General features: G+C 40.3%; 1 protein-coding gene across 24 annotated transcripts in view; it reads right to left on the reverse strand.

The window, feature by feature from the left end:
* ptprfa (protein tyrosine phosphatase receptor type Fa) overlaps positions 1 to 16,968 on the reverse strand; it is a 350,902-nt gene that overhangs the window by 23,102 nt on the left and 310,832 nt on the right. For 16 of the 24 annotated variants that reach the window (XM_084953588.1, XM_084953595.1, XM_084953593.1 and 13 more), the window contains 4 exons: positions 13,089 to 13,121; positions 12,425 to 12,522; positions 3,493 to 3,616; positions 3,225 to 3,400 (listed from right to left, as the gene is read on the reverse strand). In XM_084953588.1, coding sequence (XP_084809714.1) covers positions 3,225 to 3,400; positions 3,493 to 3,616; positions 12,425 to 12,522; positions 13,089 to 13,121 — 431 coding nt within the window. The remainder of the gene's footprint in view (positions 1 to 3,224; positions 3,401 to 3,492; positions 3,617 to 12,424; positions 12,523 to 13,088; positions 13,122 to 16,968) is intronic. The other 8 variants (XM_084953601.1, XM_084953608.1, XM_084953600.1 and 5 more) reach the window with 1 other exon arrangement.

The following is a 16,968-nucleotide window of genomic DNA, read 5'->3' on the forward strand; positions in this document are numbered from 1 at the left end:
GTAAGGATGGAGAACTCAACAATGCTCTGACCTGATTCTCCTGATATATTCATTCCTATATGAAAATGGATTTGGAAAAGGACTCAGTGCTTACATTACATAAGATTAGACCATAATCATAATCTTAGACCCTCACAACCCCAAGCTTCCAGGATGATTTACTTCACATGGCCCCCAAATGATTATTGCTAAGGAAGCTGCATGTAATAACTAATAAGAGAAACTTGTTGGTGTGTCTAATGGCAGCCTCTGATTGTATAGTCTGTAAATAATGGCAGGATGTGTTCATTTGATTGTGGGCCATGCACATTAGCAGGAAGTGTGGACAGACAGGTTGTCACCTCTGCTCTCAGGTTACAGAGCATCTAATATTTGCTGCGCCTCTGGTTGAACCACAGACGGCTGTTATTGGCTCTGGCAGAGGGCTGATGGCCACTGTCACAAATAGTAATGGCACAGTGCTGTGGCACTCAGCTCTGCCCTGTGGTTGTGGAGTTATTAACAGTGAGAATGAGGGTTTCACATCATTACTCACATGAACGCCGTTTCTACCCTGCTACCTGCCATGTGATTCCACAGGCGGCGTGCTGCTGCTGCTGAGCCAAGCTCATCAGTACTGCGAGTGAGCTACATTCAGAGCAGTAAATCAGAGGATCGACAATCCTCTTCCAGCCTCCTGTCTTATATTTGTCTTCTCCTATTTGTAATGTATTTTCCATTGTGAGAGAATCAATGAATTTCATCCAGACAGCAATGGAGCAAAATATTAGAAAATATATAAACTGTGCACTGATATTCTTAAATTATGGGTTGCAGCAAGCCACCACCTCTCTCCCTCCAGCAGCTGGGATGATGCGTTTTTGTATGACTACAACATATTGTGTCAAAATCAATAATGCCTCTTTGAAATTTTCATCAAACCCAAAAAAACCTTTATTTGTAAAACATTTTGCTCTACATAAAAGACAGGTTCACCTCCACTGCACCTGCACGCTAACACGATAGTTAACAGGCAATGGAAGTAAAAATGAACATCAATGCTGAAGGAGAGGAGGAAGACCGAGTGCTTCGTTACTGAGTTTAAAGTGAGGCCCAATGTGTGTCACTTTGTATCCACATACCAGCAGAGATACGAGCTGTGGATGTGAAACGTCCTTGAACTGAAAAGAGGCATACAGCTATAGCACAATATGTTTCTTCAAGCCGAATCTCAAAGTGATGGAGCTCGAAAAGGAGCAACACAAATAACTGACCAGGGATTTTTAGTTTTTTTGCAACTGATGCTCTTTTTGGGGGTCGCTTCGTGTCAGAAGGCCAGTTTGTATGGTACACATAAACTTGATGGTTGAAGACTTTTTTGTAGTAGCAGAACATTGCACTGATAAGCACTCCTGCCTCACAGGAAGAAAGTTCCTGAAGGTGCTGCTGTGCAGATTTCCTCTGCCCGCTTCCTCACACAGTCCACAGATACGGTGTCAGGTTCATTGGTGATTCTTAATAGGTCACATGCATGCAAGAGTCTATGCTTGTCTGTCTTTCTGCATTAGTCATGTGATGGGGACTATCAGCTTGTCCAGAGTGTATTCCACCTGAATAGCCAGGATAGCCTCCAGGAGATATGGTCCATGTGAGCCTAAGGTTGATAATTAGGAAAGTGAATAGATGGATGGCCAGAGGACTAAAGCAGTCTGACACCCTTGGTTCACACACAGTCACTTACGTGTCAGGCCATTTAACTTTGTGCACAGTTTGTAGTTTTCTAAATTCAACTGGACATATTCCTTTAACTTTAACTGGCAAAAACTTCATGAATTTCTTCATAAATAAAACTGCAGCTATTAGTGAAAAAACATTTACAGCTGTCAAGTACAGCAACTGTAATAACTCCTGATATTTACTTATATTATAACGTTAAAGATTTCTTCCTCTAAACCATCAATGTGGCTTTCAGACCCCATTCCTAGAAGACCGCTCAAAGAAGCTTCCCCATTAATTATTGTTTTCAAATTTTAAATATGATGAATCTATTGCTTAATGGGCTACAGTCCACGGGCTTTTAAGGTGCTGCTAATTAAACCGTTACTTTATAAAAGCCTTTACTTGACTCAGCTGTGTAAGCTAATCAGACCAATTTATAACCTTCCTTTTATTTCAAACGTTTTTGAAAACGTAGCTGACCAACACCGAACTGATCACCTGCAGACAAATGTTTGAGTCTGAATTCAGAATTCATCTCAGCACAGAAACAGCATGAATGAAGGTTACAAATGATCTTCTTTTGAGAGTCTTCTTCATATACTTTATTTTTGTAATTATGTACCGAACCACATATATATTATATATGGAATCACAGGGTTATGTGCTGGGACCAGGTCCACTTACATTATACATGCTACCCTTAGGGAGTATTATAAACAAAATCATACCATACAGTTTCATTGTTACAGATGACACCTTACATAAAAAGTCTTTAATCTTATCTTAAAGACCTCACAGTGCCACATATTCCCAATTTGCTCTCAGAGTGCAGGCTTACTTGTGGTTCCAGAGCATTTGCAGGTAGAATGGGAGGCAGCTGGGAAGCAGCTCCCAGTCTGGATTTGGGAGACAGCCTCTCTACATTTAAGATCAGGCTTAGATAAAGTTTATAGTTAGGACTGGATCACATGACTCTGCATGCTCTCTTAGTTGTGCTGCAGTGGGTCTAGGCTGCTAGTGTTCTGTTATTGTTTATTGTTCTCTGTCTGCATTAGAGCTGCAAGTCTGCAAACATACACAGCTAAAGTGCACAGGACAAGCAGAGCGTCCCTGCATGTTAGACAGAGGTGTGTTTAGTGTTTATTATGTGTTTTTGATTGGAACTGCTGTAAAACAGACAGAAAACAACGTTTTATTTCCATTAACACCAGCCTCTCTCCTTATTCGCTTTCTAGCCTGCTGAACCTCAGCCACTGTCTGTCTCTTATCCACCACTGCAGATTTGAAATTTGACATCTTTCCCACTTTTTGTGCTTCTATTCAGCTGGTTTTGTCTAGGTCGCTTGGTTTTGAGGTTGTTCAGGTTGTTCTGGTTTCAGATGCCCCACACAGGAGATTCTCCCAGAGTATATAACTTCTTCAACCCCCAAAAAATAGCCCTGAAGGAAGTGCCAGAAAAAGCTTTATGTATAGGTTCAGGCCATAAAAAACTGTCTGATACTTCCTGCAAAATTAATGGAGCTCACCCGTGACTTCTCCTCCAGGCGAGTCATCATAACGATGGTGCATGTCCTCTGCTCCCATACCATCCTCCAGAAGTCACTTAGCGTCTCTGGCAGCGGACCCTGGGTAGCGATGTAAGCGTTCTGTTTCCTGTACCCGTCAATGTAGTTAGCATTTATATAGTCACTACCTGGAACTCCTTAAGCAAGAAGCACAGTTGGACATAATGAGCAAACAAAAACAAATGGCAGCAGATCAGAAAATGGAGGTCGACTACTGCTTGTTTCTCACCGTCCACGGGTGTGAGGATGACCCTGGAGTGGTCGTAAGCAATAACATTTGCATAACGGTTCTTTGGCTTGTTGACCTCCAGGTTGGAGTGCTCCCAGGTGAACTGCTGTCCTGGATCAATAGACTGGACACACAAGCGTTGGGAGTGAGAGGTGGGTGAGAGAGCATCTTTACTCTTCTTTGAGTGAAGAGTGCAGGCCGATATATGTGACATAAATTCATCATCCCTCCTTCAGCCTGCAGCTCCATCACCTAGTTGATCTTTAAGCCCCTGAATCCACATTCCACTCCTAAAATCTCATCCATCCACCCACCCACCCACCCACCTACTGGCTCGGTGTGTGGTGAATCAAGGAAAGCACTGAGGTGAGGTTTAGGACGATGGCCTTAGACATGTCTTTTTCCTCATATGAGACTGAACGATGGGGACCACTTGCATCATATTTAAAGTGAAGAGATAAGGACCTGTGTTCGATTTTATTTCTCAGTACCAACAGTAAGGCAGAGGCAGGAAAGCAGTCAAACTCAAGTGAGATGGGGTCGCTGTATTATATGAGCCGGCTGAAAAGCACCTGTGAGCAGAGGTAGAGACTCACAGGAGAAAAAGCAAAACAAGTTTCTGCTGAAGCCTAAATTATGCAAAAGTATAATGATCAGAGGCTCAAGAATGACTCATCAACTACTTAAGCTGCATAATTGAATTTGCTTAAATATGTAGTGCAGAGTCACTGCTTCAGGTGATATTTCAAAGCTGAGCAGGATGAAGTCAGTGAGTAACCACATTATGTTTGCTACCCTGATATCAACCTTTAGCTACATCATCTTGTCGGAACAATTTCATTGGACAATTTACGTATAGATTTGAAACAGTAGTTGAATGCATGGTTGGACCAACAGAAAATATCATGTCAAAAGGAAATTATTGGATTACTACGTGATGTTTATTGAGTCGAACCAGGTGCAAGAAGAAGGCACAAATACTTCCAGCAACACATAAGAAGGGCACTAGAGAGCAAGGTCAAGCCACATGTGCTGTTTTAACGAAGCTCTGCAGAAAGTCACTGTTTTTAACGACTCCACTGAGCGGCTTTTTGTTTAAGCAGTCGCCCAACAAAGGAAAGAACCTCAGTTTAATGTGGGAGGAAACACAAATCAAATGAACAAAGTTCATTTTGACCTGATGAAGAAACCAGTGTCAGCTTTATTTGTTTTTTTAAGTTGCTGCCTAATCACCCGGTTTGGCTATTAGTTGGGGTTCAGTAACTTTGACAGGCGGACTTGAGGAACCTGCCAGTCTTTCAATTAGCGTGCGAGCCGTTCTGCCTCCTTTACCTCTGCTGCACTTGTGAGCTGATATGAACCAGGCAGGTTTACTGCCTGTTAACAGTCTCTATCGATTGCTGGCTGTGAGCACAGGCACAGGTTTAACTGAAATGGCATTCTGCATACTGTTATTCTTGATTGATCTTTTATGCTCCAGCTGCTTATCTCCCATCACCTGGAAAAAAAAGAAATCTCACACACACACACTTGTAAATAAACACACAGATACCGATGCACGGGAAAAATGAATCGGTGGCGAGGGCTCTAATATCCTGCTGCGTTTTCTCTTTCTGACTGGCTGCATAGCTGCTCAGCGCTGCGCTCTACAACTGATAATAATGACAACGGGGAAACAGGTTGAAAGCACATCTTATTTAACAGCCTGTTAGGTAAGGCTTCCAGTACACTGCGCTGACAAACCACTCACATTACTGCTAATGTGCTCCGCCTACATGTAGATCAGTTACTGCGATGACAGCGTAATCACTATCTGCGCTTCTACAAACAAAAAAAACAAAGCAGGTAAACACAGAGAGAGGAACAGGCCTCTGTGAAGCACATGCATGTGACAGGGTTAGCTCACACTCAGTGTGTGCAGATTTAGTGGATTGCAATTTATAACTGATTTACCTTTAATACACTAAATCCCCCAAAACGGCACAGGCACACATTACATCTATTTTATTTCACACTGTTGTTCAAACATACATAAATGTGTTCTTTGTTCAGATCTTCTACAACCAGGGTTTTCCAAGTACGCCTTGTTTGCTAATTGCAGCCCTCAGCGATGTTTTGTGCGGCTTACAGCTGAATGGAAAAAGAAACTACTATGAATGTCATTCAGTCAGAGTTAAAGTCACATAAATTCATGATTACGAATGAGTACATTTCAAACAATCTAACCTCGGTAATGGTTTAAACACTATCTATGTACAGGAAAACTGGTATTGGCAACATAAACCATCAAACATTAGCCAAAAGTAACACTTACAAAAACCAAATTCCAAATCTAAAATGATTAGACTGACTGACCAAAGACATTATGGGAGATATGGACAAAACAGCCAAGATTACTACGGGAGTTTTATGCTCCTCCTGCACACAGGCATGCATTTGGTTAGAGTGTTGATGTCGCCTGTGTTTTTGGTACTGTTTTAAACTTGCATTCATTGCAATGGCCACAAAAAGTTGAAAAAATAAGCTGCAAAACTATGTTTTAAGTCTTTGTTACAGATACGGACATCTGGAGACTCGCTAATAGTCATTCCTGTTACAGTTTCTTAAAGTCCACCTAAATTATGCTGCCTGGGTCGTGTGCATAGTTGGTGCATTGTACAAGCACACAGCCATGCTGACTGTCAGCAAAGACCAACTAAATGCTCAGCGTCTGAGGCAGCCCTAGCAGGCTAAAGTATAAACTTTACTGTATGTGAAAATACCCCACTGCTCATTTGATACATCACCTCAGGAAACACTTGCCTGACGCATTTATAATCTCACTAACTAGTTTCACGTCTTATTAAATATAACATGACGTTCATTTTCTAATTTAGGGTCTCATTTAGAGGAAAAGAGACGGTACAGCTGGATAAGCTTCAGTTCGTGGCTACATTTTGATTGACTAGTCACTGCTGTATGTAATGTTTTTATTATACAGCTGGTATAAGGAACATATCTTATTCCTGCAGACATTCAACATAGTTTTCTTTTTCTCAGTTTTCAGATTAGAGGTAATATCAGATGTTTTTACTACTCTGTGTTTCAACTTTAGTTTTTTTTAACTAAACCCATAACCTGTTTTACTAAATTAAAAAAAAAGCTTGAATACACTGATGTCATATGTAAACTAGGGCTGCCACAAACTATTACTTTGATCGTCGACTAGTCACCGATTATTTTTGCGATTAGTCGGCTAATCAGATCATCATCCATTGGACGTAAAACGTACAGCTTATTGCACCAGCAGCATCTGCTCTTATATAACTATCATTAGCTTACAGCTTTAAGTGTTTAAGGTATGTGCTAACTAAAAATAAAGACAAGATGATCGTTTATTAAATTTTAATGACATTTGCAGATTGTTTCGGTGAAGTTTAATAAACTCCTTGCTATCTAAAATATAACAGGACCTCACACTTCTGATAATCAGCTGTCTGCTTGACGTTTATTCAGCTGTGTAAAAACTATAACTTTAATCTCAGCCAAACCGATTTACTCAGGAACAAATAAAATACTAAAAAAAGCCAAACAATAACATTTTTAAGTTATCTAAGTGACTTATATATATTTAACCTGAGTAGCAAAAGACGGCGGTGGGTTTGAAAACGACTTGCCGGGAGTCCGGTGTTCTCACGGCTCTAGTGAGCCTTGAACCCCGGCTCGCTATCGAGCTAGTGGGTAACAGACGTCTCTGAAAACGTCGGAGCGCTTTTGAAAATATGTGGTGTCTTGATAAACTGAGCAGATATTTGAGGTTTACACAGCTACATTCTCGCCTGAAAATATGTTAAAAGTTTATTTTGTGACCCAGAAAGAATAATAACAGTAATATTAAAACTAACTAGCTGCCGCCATTGTTGGAAACTGAGCTGGGCTGCGCTATGAATTCTGGGATAGGTTGGACCACGAAGTATTCACCCGACCCATCCTTCAAACCTGGGGAAATGAAGGGCGCATTTGTCGGAGTCTTCGAATTTGTACAGTTTTCGTCTTGTCGCTGTAACGTAATCGGCCAACAAATGGGGGCACAGGAGGATGCGGTTTCTGAATTGGGTCACAGCTACGATACTGGACACTACTGCTTCTTCTTCTTCGGGGTTTAACTTGTGTCATGGTTCGAATTTTTTGAGGAAGAGACATACGACTGGAAGTCCATAGTGGGTCAACACAAATTATTTTATTAGAACACACAGTACAGTGTGGGAAGAAACTTGCAACAGCAACCCTACAATCTTTCAATCTTCCTCGAGCAGACCGCTCCCCATCCTTATATTACCCTGATGACATCACAGCTAGATCTTACTGGAAATGATAACAGTTCCAAAGTTCTCCTTATATAGACATCCGATACTACTTTCGAGACAAACAAGTTTGTGATATGTTGTGCAATTTTGTGAGACTGTGTGTCCAACCGAGAGATTGTCCTGAGACGACCTCCCTGTTCTTAGTACGTGCGGGAGTGAACGTGCGTGCAGTGCTGCCATCTTCTGTTTCAGTCCGTTATTACACTCTTAAATCCTACTACTCCTCCTGCGTCTTTTGTGATCTTACAAAGCTTCAAACGACGCGTCGACTATTAAATCAGTCGTCGACAATTTTGATAGCCGACGTAATCGTGACTAGTCGACTAATCGTGGCAGCCCTGATGTAAACACAGCTTCATTAATAACACCTCAGCTGTAATTAAGTGTAGATTATCTTGAGTGCACACACACAGCATTGCAGAGGTTACACATTCCTGCTCAGTAGGCAGCTGGTGTTGGTTTTGGTTTGTTTCTTTTGGTTCATCTTTGAACAAAGTTTCAAACCCCCCCACTGTCACCACCCCTCCTGCTGTGCAGGCAGCAGAAGCCAGAAAATGAAATAAAAAAAAAGAAACAGTGACAGTCACACTGCAGCACAGTCATCAGTACTTGTGATTGACTATAATATATAGACACATCAGTTTTTAATATACGATTAGTTCCCAGACGATTTACTGACAGTGGCATAAAACATCTCCTCATGTGTCATGTTTTCTGTGCAAGTGACCCGAGATAGTTCTGATGCACTCTGAGCAGCTGCCCATCCTAAAAACTCATTTTAATAATTGACACAGCAGAAAAAACAGACGTGCTTTAATGCTGACTGTGTTGCACCTATGGGAGGCCCGGCTGTGGTACACACAGGTTCACTGCCATGCTTTACTGAGACATTTAAAGGGACTCGAATGAAATTTGTTTGGCCTGGTGTTTGTGAGGTGGAAAAGGCCTGGAGCAGCAGCGTGGGCAGTTTTCATGGCAGTGCTGAGGGCAGCAGATATGAAACAGATCTTTCAACAGAGCTGTGTTAGGCTGCCTTTCCCTTTCAGTCACATGCTGTTCTACTGGTTCCAGTTTCAAATAATGAGGTCAACCTATGTGAAAATAAGTAATACCTTTAAGCCAGAAAATCAGGGTTCAGACTGAAATGAGTTTTCTACTCTTTGATCTGCACGATGTTATAAAAGATATTCCCGTGTCATCTATTAGTCCCTGGATTTTTCAGTCTGCATATTGTCCTTGAGGATGAATCCCAAATTGTCTGGACGAATAGACCGCACCCATCAGGGTGGGTGTGGCCTATTCGTCCCAGGCACACAGTTCTAGCTGTCAGCACAGAAGCCCCGCCTGTAATCTTTTCAAAACTTCTTTTTTTAAGAGACAACCAATCAGAAGACATTTAGTTCAGAGGGAGGGGGGCTGTCTTGTTTTGGGCAGTGAACAAACTAACAGTGACTGTGACTCATAGTACTCTAGAAGAGTCCACGAATAAAAATGTTGAGGTTGAGTTAGAAATGATCATATTAGAAATCCTTTAAGGAGTCCTGAGCATCAGCCCAAAATAAGTTTTACTTGTGCAAACCATTTGATACAGCCAAAATAGCAGATGTAATCATTATGATATAATGAAGAGAAGCACTGTTTCAGGGCCATATGCGTTATATGAAGTGGTCTCCAGTAGTCCCCAAACAGACTGGCCCACTTATCAGACGTAACAAGCTGTGGGATCCTCTGGCAGGTCTCATTTTAAACACAGCCATTATCAGCTTTTCATTTCAAGCCTTGCTGCTCTCACTGTGGACTAATGACGGGGGCCTCCTTTGCAACAGGACAGGGGACAGTGTGTGTGTGTGTGTGTGTGTGTGTGTGAGACCTTATGCTTCTGTCACTTCTGTCCTGATCAAAGTTTAACGAATTCTTTAGTGCACATGCCTGAAAAGCATCTTACACATCACACACTCAGGATGTCATCACGAGTGGATACAAACACTAAACTTGTTGTCTTCATTACTTATTTTTTTTAAAAATGGAATTTGAATGAATAATTGCATTTCTTATTCTAAGTCTTGGAGAAAGTTAATAAATGTGCTCTGCAGGCTGGTTTTAGACACTTGTGCAGACTTTGGGCTCACGTCCCAACAATGTGCTCTCCAGTGTCAGCCTGCTGCTCTGAAAGGCTTTGGCCTCATCCTCTGGAAAATCCTTTCTCAATCACACTTCAGCATGTGTGGCAAATGGTTGCTCTGTGGAGAAGTTGCCTTCTTAAAACTTCATGTAATCGAGAAAGGCAACAACAATGCTAATTAATAATCATCTAAGACTTGATACTAAGACTTGTAGCCGCGCCGATGTTTTGAAAATGAAGCCAAGGCCAAAAACTTCAGTTCTTTTACTGACCTTTTGACTCGTTTGTGATGCTGATGTCTTTGGAGCATTTTTAATGACAAATAACATGTCTGCCTGTTGTGCAGTTTGTTGTAACAACAGAGTGGCGTCGGTGTTAAGCAAGCTAAGGTTTCAACATCTGAACCAGTGGATGAGTCATGATCGCTAAATCCATGTTTCATCCACAGTATGGTTTATGGATAAGACCACCTGACATTTACATGTCTAAAAAAGTCTCTCTCGGACCCCAAATTCAAGATGCTTGAAGCGATACACCTGTCACATACCCTAGAAAGTATGTAGATAGCAGCTTGCTGTCATAACAATAACAATGATATTGTTTTTTAACAGTTTACACTTTTGTGATCAGAAATCAAATTTCATTTTCAAAGCAATCTAAACCTAGTTTTGTGCATTTCCTTTTCTCCATCTGAACAATCACATTTAACAGATCATTCAAACCAAAACGTTCGTATCTGAACTGAACTGTCTTGTTTTGCAAACAAGACAACTTGTCTGCAGAAAGTTCCCTCCATTGCATCACAGAGGTAAGAAAAAATGGGAAAGGTGGAAAAGTTGATTCAGTTGCTGTTTCATAATTTATATGCCCCCTTCCTTCTGCCGTGCATAAACAGTGCACCCATCTGTCCTGGTTTATCCGCTTGGAAATTCACCACTTTAAATGCAAATTACCTTCCTTTGTAGGACATCAACAAGCCATAATCCCTCACTGGCTCTTACAGTAGGTAAAAGCAGTCGAATATTATTCTTGGAAAGGAAGCAGAGAAGTCATGCATACTTAGCAGCATCCTTTTTTTTGGCTAATCTAAACTTTAACTCTGTAATGCTCGGCCAACACAAATGAAAACATCTCAGGGGGAAAAATGGTTCTTGGAAAATGTGCTGTGTGAGGTATTTTAGTTACAAAATAAAATGCTGATTTTACAGATGGGTTTGTGTCAATATGTATGTTTAAACGTGGACTGAGTGAAACAAACAGTAGGTTTAAAGACGGCTAAAAATCAAGAAAAAGAAAGTTTTGCGTCAGCAAAGGAGATTATTTTCTCTTCACTTCTTCAAGAGGGGCTAAAGATATTATGCCATTGTATTTTATTCAGGCTGATATCATCTCAGTTTTAAAAAAACAAACAACTGATCTATAGTGTTGACTAGTATAAGGAAATTCACTTATTTATTGTCTTTAAAAAGCACTGACTCATTTTAAGCTCATAATTGGCACCTCCCACACAACGATCCCTTTGAGCTAATATTGTTCTATGCAGGTGTAGCTGGAGCAGCATGTTAGTACGAGGCGTCAAACCAGACAAACGAGAGAGATGCTGCAGGGCTGTCATCAAGGTGGAAAGAGACGATGACTTTCACCACAGGAGAGGTTGAGAGTATTCAAGTGCTCGAGAGAAAACAAGTTAAAGATGGCTGAAGGATGAAGAAGCTGCTCATAAAATTAGAACCCAGAAAGTTCGAGATTAACATTCGTAAGTGACCACTTATTCTAAAGTGACTTTATAATCAATTATTAAGGCAAAGAAGAACTGTTCTGTTTTAAAAAGAGGACAACTGCAAGGACACGCTCACTGAATATGTGTGTGCTTAGATTGTGCTTATTCAGAGGAGCAGACTGGTATGAAGAAGCAGACATGCAAACTACAGAAGAGAATGACTTAAGGAAACAAACAAACAAAAAAGGTAAATAAATCATTTGAATCCAGCTGTTTTTGTTAGAAAAAATATATTTCTTAAAAGCTAGAACATCTTTATACAAGTTGAGTTTTTTAAGCTAAATTAGGTTCAAAGCAAAAAAGAGCATGCCTTTGTGTTCATGTGAACCCCTCTACACACAGCCGAGAGTATGCAGCAATGACTGCAGTGCAAACTCTGGTAACAGAAAACAACTTTTAGCCAAAACATCAGAAAAACTGATCCAAACAACCTGAAAACTCAGCACTGCATTCACTCAGGTCCGCAGCAATACACCTGGCAATTTACAACTGACCTAATTCTTCATTTTGAACCACGAACGATCAATTCTCACACTCTTGTACACCACAGTAATTGCGGCTTTCCTATTACACATCTAGGTTTTTTTCTACGGAAAACTAGCTTATAAAATCTGAAATAACTGACAGTGGCTGAAATGTGCATTACTTTACTTGAAAGGCGTGTATAAGAGCAGGAACATTTACCTCGTACTCCTGAGAGAAGTGCAGACCATCGTTGGCCTTGAGTCTCTCAATGTGGTCGGCCAGGTCACAAATAGCGATGGGAGGATGTTCCCTCATCCCTGCAGAGACAGCGAGAGTGGTGAGTGCCATCCATCACAGACACACATGCACAGAAATGTGTGCGCACACAGAGTGCAGATGCATGTTGAAGGCTCAGTGTTAACTGGTCGCAGTGATATGAGGTGACAGTGAGAGTGCTGTGTGCTGAGCAGAGGGATGATGTCTGGCTGTGCAGCTCTTCAACAGCATGCTGTAACCACGCTGCAGATGAGCACCAACTAGCATGCTGATTGGTTAAAGAAATCCCATAAAGCAGTAGGTGAGTGGGAAGGTGGCTGGGGTGCAAAAAATACAGCATTTTTAACTGATGTGGTCAAATATATATGTATATATTTTAACTTAATGGTAGATGTATTGCTTTATTAAATTAGATAGACAGTCTACATTTAGCGCTAATGAAACCCACTTGGTGTAAAATAGCTGACATGGGCAGGTCATGAGAAGAGAAGGTGATGGTGATAAATGGGAGGTCTCTACTTCTAAAGGCTTCTATGTAAAACAGAAAAGGGCACCAGGCAGGAATGAAAGGAAACATTAGTAAAACACAGGAGGATTGAAAACTAACTTGGAGTATTCGGGCAACTGAGGACACTGGAACCTGTGTGGGAAAGATGAGGCAAAACCAAAGCACAGGGGTCAGTTAGGACAAGAGGACACAAGGAACAGTGAGGAAGGAGCTGCCCTACTCAGCAAAGACTTAAGAGACACTGAACACAACTTTCCCAGATGGCTAAATAACATTTAAAAGAATTTAACATCATTTTCACTGTAATCAATAAACTGACTGTGCTTCGTATCTGTTTGTTCTTTGGTTTCATTTGAAGTGGTCCGACTCAGCTGTCCATTTTGGACCAAACTGGGCTGTATTGGTCCAACATTGCTGTTATTAGCACCTTTGGATGTTTGGTTCTTGGCACTCTGACATCTGTTTTTAACCACAGCTGCCAAGAATAAAACGTCTCCCTTTTTTCATTTTCAAAATGAGGATTTCTTTAGGCAAGGAGCATTAAAGCCTCAAGAAGCTCATCATCTTACTCTTGACACTTAAAGGCCCTTACCCCTGTGTTTGAAGGTCCTTCATTCCCAGTGAAGTATACTTTACATATTTGCTAAGGAGATCTTAATGCAAACTACATTCTTTTAGACACACGTTCATCGTCATCTCACAGACACATTGGTTTAGGTTGGGTACGATCAATGACTCTGTAACAGAGTCATTGATCGTACCGGCCTGAAATTTATTGTAGTGGTGATTTTGTCACTACTGTCCCAGAGCGGAAAAAACAGCTGAAACCAGAAGCATATGTACCAATATATGTAAGATGCATTTAAAAAAACGTTTCCTTGACTACCTGCAGCCATAATATAAACCAGCACAGTATCTGTTTAGTGCTCTGGACTGAGCTGTTTATGTCCTGGAACCTGTCTATGCACAGCAGTAGCAACTTTTAGCCAACTTTTAGCTTTTTGTTTGTTTGTTTTTATTTGATTAAGTCATGATTGTATTAAAGTGGTTTTACTGTCCCTGTGCCAATAGGAACTTTGTCTTTTCACTTTCATTTACACAGCAGCTTCAGAATAGCTGCTCAGACTCTGGCCAAGATGGCTGCTTCTAAAAGGATTTGGGTACGATAACCAATCACAAGACCTCAGTAACTCACCCAAGTAATAATATAGTGAACGTCTTTTTGTTTTTTGCCAGTCTTGTAAAATTATTGCAAACTTAATTCACAACTTCAGTCTTTGCTACATTATGAACAAAATCATTTGGGTAAAATGAATGCTTATTGAACCTGAAATTGCTCATTGTGATCATTTAAACAATATATGTCATATGTGCTGAATGATATCTGGAACAACAAAACAAAAACCTTCATATTTAGAAGTAGCATCATAAGCAAATCTGTCAAAATTGAGGCTGACCTTGGTGCTGTGGACTGATTGGACTAAAGTCTAAGTTTGATTTTGTGCTAAAGCAAGAAATATGCAATAAATACACTCGACATGAGATCAAAGGTGTTGTTTTAGTTATTGATTTATGATTGCAGCAAATGGGAGAGCAGATCTACTTTATACAGTCCAACCAAGATTAAGATTATGTTGCTGAGAGAACTTTCATTTCCAACAGCGCTTGTTTTGAATAAAATAACTCCAAAATATTACAAAATGGTGCAAATATTAAGACTAAACGTGTAACTACATGAGAGCACATTGATTAGGTGTGGCCTAACATCGTTGGGCGTGGCCTAACAGTTGAAGAGTGTCCATTTAAGCTACGTGTTGCAAAGACGTCAGGTTGGAACAGAAGCAAAAACACTGAAAGTTTGGAGCGTTTTTGGAACTTCGATCCAGCGCCTCTGCATCCTCATCTACTCCAATCTCATCCATACTGTAACCAAAATAGCAGCGTGTAGCATAAAATAGAGGCAATCATTAGTAACATGTAACAATTTTATCAACTCGTCACTATATGTGAATTCTGTATATGTGAATGCTTAATAGAAACACTAAAACTTGATGTTGTTCCAACAAGACTTTTATGGTGATGTGTTTGGTGCTGAAGAAGAGATTTTCTTTTTCAGATACAGACTCGTGTTTCCTTATTTTGCTCTGCGCTTTCTTCGGTTGCCACAGATGTCCCAGAATGAGCCTTGGTGGGAAGTTACAACGAGTTTGGCTGTCATTATCTCAGAAGGGAGCAAATTAAAAAACAGCAGAAGCAGTGAGTACCAGCTCGTGTCTGAGTGTGCCTTTAACGCCTTTGTTTCACAAGCAGGGCAAAAATAATTAGCTCAAGCTGAAGTAGTAACATGCTCAGAGTTCGAGATCATGACCAGACGAACGAACATAAGCACACAAAGCGTTGTTGGTCTTTTGTGTTAGTGTATTCCTGTGTTAATGATTTCCCTTCATTTATAAAACTATTATAACAATTTGTAAATCTTTGGCTTCTGCAGAGTCAGTTTTGTGTTTCCTTGTGTTTTGCATCCATTCCTGTTTAGTAGTTACTACATTATCATCCCTTGTGTATCATGTTTGTTTATGTATTCTTTGAAGCTTTGAGTTGTTTCTGTGTTTCCTGTTTGGTTTCATTGTAACTTTTTGTTTATTTCTTTAAAGTTGTGAACTTTTTGCACCCTTGTGTTTTAAGCCTTGTATCTCTCGTTGTGTTTGAATTGTAGCTGGTGTTTAGTTACTGTTCTGTTATTTGAGTTTAGTTTCCTCACAGTTGCTTTGTTCAGCACAGCTTGTGTATCGCAGTCATCCACCGAGTTAGCTCCTGTTGTACTTCAGTATTTGCTCCTGTGCTTTGTGTTTATTTGTACTTCTCCCGTCTCACTGTTTTGATCGTCTGCACCTCTGTCCCAACTGTCTCCAATCCCTTAATCACTCCATGTGTATATATAGTTCTATCTTTGCCTCAGTCTTTCATGCATTTCCCTCTGTGATCTCGTGAGCTTGTTTGGATTATATTGTCTTTAAACTCTGCGGCAGCTTCATTGAGTGGCCTTCTGTTAAATCAGTCTGCCTACATTGTCTGCATTGGGTTCTTTAACCTGCTTTAGCTCCTGTCTCTTCAAGCCCTGTTCCTGTTTCAGAAAGCCTACTTTCTTCTGATTGGTTAAGTAATTGAAAACTACTGAGGGACAACACCCAGTGACTCATACTGGATCAAATCATCCATTAATTCCACTGCAATTCATTTAGAAGGTGCACATGAGGCTTACTGCCCTGCTAGACAGACATAAATGGAACTAAATGACAAATATTTAAACTGGAAAAACCTGAAAAAACAATGATTATACAGCACGAGTCAATAGTTTGGACACCAACCCAAAAACTGCAGATTATCTCTGTGGCTGCATTTGTATTTTATTGATTTAGTTCACCTGATGGCCTTGCCTGTAGAGTGATATAAGGAAGTCCATGATGGAAGTAGAAAATAAAATGAAAAAGCTGTGTGAAGTTTTTGATACACAAGGAATTTTAAATAAATTTATATCATTACTTGTTTTTTTTTTAAGATTATCATGAAAATCCTGTTATATACACATTATATTAAAGAGGGAAATGAAGATTTGAGCCTTTTCATAATTTAATTCTGTTACCTGATATGAACCTGGAAATTCTACAAAAGTAAAATGGCCCCGGTCACCCGAACTGACAACTAAAAGTTGTGGAGCGTTTCCATTTTATTGAAAAAAAAAAAGATCACAGTTTGACTTCATTATCATGATATCATCTGTCATTTTTCCCAGTGTTTTGTTATGAGTAACGTCGAGGCCACCCAGCGTGCAGAGTTTGTCAAGTGAGCTGATGAATTTATGCTCGAGTAAACAACATCTGCCAAAATCCCTCCTACTGCTGCCACCACAGGTAAATGCCACCCATCTCAAGAGAGAAGAACGTGGACAAAAAAACAATGACATACTTTATGCTTAAAA

The sequence above is a fragment of the Perissodus microlepis genome, chromosome 15 (genome assembly GCF_051167445.1).
Source record: "Perissodus microlepis isolate ML-2025 ecotype Zambia chromosome 15, ASM5116744v1, whole genome shotgun sequence".
NCBI classification, from domain to species: Eukaryota; Metazoa; Chordata; class Actinopteri; order Cichliformes; family Cichlidae; genus Perissodus; species Perissodus microlepis.